At 39.5% G+C, this 4,561-nt stretch overlaps 1 protein-coding gene across 1 annotated transcript; it reads left to right on the forward strand.

Annotated features, from left to right (window-relative positions):
* Positions 1–272: 272 nt before the first annotated feature.
* LOC137728969 (calcium-dependent protein kinase 2) lies at positions 273–4,297 on the forward strand. Its single transcript, XM_068467785.2, has 8 exons — positions 273–1,409; positions 1,896–2,039; positions 2,132–2,284; positions 2,706–2,821; positions 2,951–3,118; positions 3,198–3,325; positions 3,699–3,798; positions 3,878–4,297. The coding sequence occupies exons 1-8, from the start codon at positions 653–655 to the stop codon at positions 3,950–3,952; spliced, it is 1,641 nt and encodes a 546-aa protein (XP_068323886.1). The 5' UTR covers positions 273–652; the 3' UTR covers positions 3,953–4,297.
* Positions 4,298–4,561: the final 264 nt, after the last annotated feature.

Genomic DNA, 4,561 nt, shown 5'->3' on the forward strand with positions numbered 1-4,561 from the left:
TTCGGGAACCGGAAAGACTTACAGAGGCAATTCTCACCAACAAAAACAATCACATGTTGGTCCCTTTTAGTTTTGCCCTTAGGGGTGTGATATCTACACATCTTATTTTACTTCTCACACATCTTTTTAATTTTAGGTATTTGGATTGGATGAATTGAAGAAAATCAATGAACAGAAATTATCAAGAAATGTATAAGAAGTAAAATAGAATGTGTGGATAGCACACACCTTACCTTTATTGATTGCCACATTTGTAGTCATGATTTTCACACGTTTCTAAATTTTCAACTAATTCATTTATTGATCAGCAAAACTTTATTTGTGTTTATATTTGGATTTTGGAGAAATTTCGGATATCCCGACAAATCCACCACATCTCCAAATCCCCGGAAAGAAAACCAACCAAATTTAATTTACTTGGTTTGGACTGCTGAATTTCAGCTCCCCGTCAACACGCAAAATTCAAACCTTTTCCATGTAGACGATGACTATGGTTGCACCTTCGTCAATTACCATCTAATCTTGATCTGGGTTTTCGCTTAAATTCCTCAAAGATCTGATTTTTGGGGTTTCTTCGATTCAGCGTTTCATCCTTACCCTTTTGTTTTTCGATTGAAATCCGCCACAAATATCCCAGAATCCTGCTCGGAAAATGGGTTGCTGTAGCAGCAAACAGAATGCTCCGAAACGCGGTTCAAATGGGTTTGGGTCATCCCAGCCTTATCAGCAGCAGCAGACGGCGGCTCAGCCTCTGAAAGTCTCATCCCAACAACCCCACAACCCACCACCACCACCCAGACCACAGCCCCAGCAGAGGGCACAGGCTGCACAGCCGCCGCCCCAACCAAGAGCACAGCCCCAGCAGCCAAACCCTTCTCCAGTAAAACCGGCGCCGCCGCCGAATAGCATTCTCGGGAAGCCCTTTGACGACATTAAGCAGTACTACACACTCGGAAAAGAACTGGGCAGAGGCCAATTCGGCATCACATACTTGTGTACTGAGAACTCCACCGGCCACAGTTACGCTTGCAAGTCGATCCTGAAGCGAAAACTCGTTAGCAAAAACGACAGGGAAGACATCAAGAGAGAGATTCAGATTATGCAGCATTTGTCTGGGCAGCCAAACATTGTGGAGATCAAGGGAGCTTATGAGGACAGGTACTCTGTGCATTTGGTGATGGAGCTCTGCGCCGGAGGGGAGCTTTTCGATCGAATCATAGCGCAGGGACAGTATTCGGAGAGGGCTGCCGCTGCAATTCTGCGTGACATTGTGAATGTTGTGCACATTTGTCACTTCATGGGCGTGCTGCACCGCGATCTCAAGCCGGAGAATTTCTTGCTGTCTAGCAAGGATGCGAAGGCAATGCTGAAGGCAACGGATTTCGGGTTGTCTGTTTTCATTGAGGAAGGTGAGTGCATTGATTTTTATGATCTATGTTCATATTTCCTGTTACAAGTTGTAGAATTTTGAGCTTGAACGTTTTGAGTTTGCTTTTGTAATTCCCTATTTGTTGATATATGCCAAATGTGTTCTAAAAATACCAGTAATAGTTTGCTACAAATTGTTATTCATCTAGTTCAGTTGCAGATGTTATAATGGCAAGAAGTTATATTGTGAACTGAAAGTTGTGTAGTTTACTGGGAACCGATAATATGATTGTTTATACATTGTAGTGAAGGTTTAAGTAGTAAGAGTGGTCAGCCTGCGCCATTTCCTACCTTATGCAGTGTAGCTAATCGAATTATGATGTTTATAAACTACTTTATTCCTTTGTAAAGCTTTCCGAAAAAATTCATTTTCATTTTATTGCTTCAGTTAAGTATATATAATCTGAACTTTTAATCTAGTGGATACATTCTAATGTGTAGCGATACCTGCTTTGTCCTCATCTCAGGAAAGGTGTACCGTGATATAGTCGGCAGTGCTTACTATGTTGCCCCTGAAGTCTTGCGGCGTAGTTATGGAAAGGAAATAGATATTTGGAGTGCAGGGGTTATTCTGTATATCCTACTCAGTGGTGTACCTCCATTTTGGGCTGGTAAATATGAATTCAGTGTATTCTTGCTAAACATTCACTGTTCTCTTAGGTTGTAGTTATCTTATCGTTATATCTCGCTCTTTATATTGCAGAAACTGAGAGGGGCATATTCGATGCCATATTGGAAGGAGTAATAGACTTTGATAGTCAACCATGGCCATCAATATCAGACAGTGCTAAAGATTTGATTAGAAGGATGCTGACACAGGACCCAACAAAGAGAATTACTTCTGCAGAAGTTCTCGGTATGTTACCTCTCAAATACTATTTTGGATGGATTGAAAGTTACAATGAAGCAACACATGCTGTATAAGATATAATTTCCGTCGATTATTTCCATTTGTATGATTTATGGACCATTCTCCTTAAATGTTTCTTTGTTATAATCTCTTTTGAAACGACATCTTTTTCATTTGCCTATGAAATGACATGATAGAATTATGCCTTGTGCTGGCGTTCAAGGGATAATCCTATGTTTAGTTTTTTGCCCCATGTAGTAATCTGTTGCTTCCAAATCAACGAGCCAAATTTAGCAGTTAAATAGAAGCTGAAAGGATAAATATACAGCATTACAATAACCAACTTTTAGCCACACGGCCCTTGTTACCACCAGCTCTTGTTTTATGCGTGTGCTTTTGACTGATATTTAATATTCTGTGTGCTCAGAGCACCCGTGGCTCAGAGTAGGCGGAGTAGCATCAGACAAGCCAATAGATAGTGCAGTACTCTCTAGAATGAAGCAATTCAGGGCAATGAATAAGCTCAAGCAACTTGCTTTGAAGGTAATTTTGGGACTATGTTCCGAAGCTCCTATCTTTACCCAATATTGGCAAAGTTTCCCGAGAATTTCTTCTTACCATATTTGTCTTTTTCCCTTAATAATTTTTGTACATTTTGAAAATTTCCCCCAGGTGATAGCAGAGAATCTATCTGAAGAAGAAATTAAAGGCCTTAAAACAATGTTCGCCAATATGGACACTGACAACAGTGGCACAATAACTTATGAAGAACTGAAGACAGGTTTAGCGCGTATTGGGTCGCGGCTGTCTGAAACCGAAGTTAGGCAACTCATGGACGCTGTAAGTGACTATCAATTCCCCAGGAACTCAATTATGTTGCTTCTGGCTATTTTTTTGATTTCCGTGGAACACATTTCAGGCTGATGTGGATGGAAATGGATCTATTGATTACATAGAATTTATATCTGCGACTATGCATAGACAAAGATTAGAAAGAGATGAGCATCTCTACAAAGCGTTCCAGTATTTTGACAAGGATAGCAGTGGGTGAGTTGACAAATTTTGTGCAATGCTTCTGTATACATATGTCGTACTGGATTTCTGTTTTTGATCAAGTGAAATTCAACTACTTGATCCTACTGGGGGAAATAAATAACTTTGGATAAATTTCTCGTTATGATCTTTCTAGATGTGTGCTCAAACAACTTTCCGCGTATTGATTCATAAATTTAGTCTCAACTTGTGAACTTTGCAAGCTGAAATTGATTCACCCTGTTTGTCAGGCATAAGTAGTTACGAATTACTATATTTATTAGCTTGTAATATCATAATTTGCAAGGAAAGAAACTGTTTATTTCTTTTTATCATTCAGTCATAAAATGAGTGTTAATGAAGTTCCTTTGTCAATTTCCACTAACAGGTATATTACAAGAGACGAATTAGAGGCTGCTATGAAGGAGCATGGAATGGGCGACGACAACACCATCAGAGAAATAATTTCTGAGGTTGATGCCGATAATGTAAGTTTGCTCACGACTTTCAAATATCTGCAACTTTGTCTCCGTCGTGTTTTGTACTGATTTACTTTGAACCAAATAGGATGGGAAGATCAACTATACGGAATTCTGTGCAATGATGAGAAGTGGGACTCAACAACCAGCAATGCTCTTTTAATTCCACTAACAGGCATTTCAGAACTTACAAGCACAAGTGAATCGTTATGGATTTGAGCTGCTTAAGTGAGTTTGACTGTTGGATCGTATGACTCGTGTGCTCGTATCAGAGCATTATTTCCGGGAGGTATGAAGTAAACTAGATTAATCTTGATCGGAAACGGGCAGTTTGAGCATGTGAAGCTAGAGTTTGGTGTTTGATTAATTAGGCTGTGTTTCTGTGCATCTATTTACTTGTTATCTTTTTTTTTTTTTTTTTTGAAGTTCCTGTTCAATCTTGTTATGAACCTTTTCCCGAGTATACTTCGATTTTAATTAATTTAAACATATTTCGTTGTGAAATAAATGCTGAACAAAAGTACTGCCGATGATAGGAATTTTGCTCTGCATGCTATATTGATATCAATTTTGCATCCAACTCAACTCAACCTCTCTTTTCTTGCTATGTTCTTCTTTCACTGTGATTTCTTCCACGAGGAGTTCTGTTACGGTCAGTCACCCACAAGCCTTGAATCGAGCGCACACTAGAACGATAGAATCTCTCTAGCTTCAGATAAGTGCTCAATCCGTTTGGTGTCTGGGATCGAATATGATTGAAGTTGGGTCCAGG

Source organism: Pyrus communis, chromosome 10, assembly GCF_041283825.1.
Source record: "Pyrus communis isolate YQ-2024b chromosome 10, ASM4128382v1, whole genome shotgun sequence".
Lineage (NCBI taxonomy): Eukaryota > Viridiplantae > Streptophyta > Magnoliopsida > Rosales > Rosaceae > Pyrus > Pyrus communis.

Excerpts from the sequence above, each read along its gene's own strand:
- LOC137728969 (XM_068467785.2), top strand. The coding sequence starts at position 653 with ATGGGTTGCTGTAGCAGCAAACAGAATGCTCCGAAACGCGGTTCAAAT. Across the intron at positions 1,410-1,895 it reads GTCTGTTTTCATTGAGGAAG|GAAAGGTGTACCGTGATATA; the intron begins GTGAGTGCATTG and ends TCCTCATCTCAG. Across the intron at positions 3,119-3,197 it reads TTAGGCAACTCATGGACGCT|GCTGATGTGGATGGAAATGG; the intron begins GTAAGTGACTAT and ends AACACATTTCAG.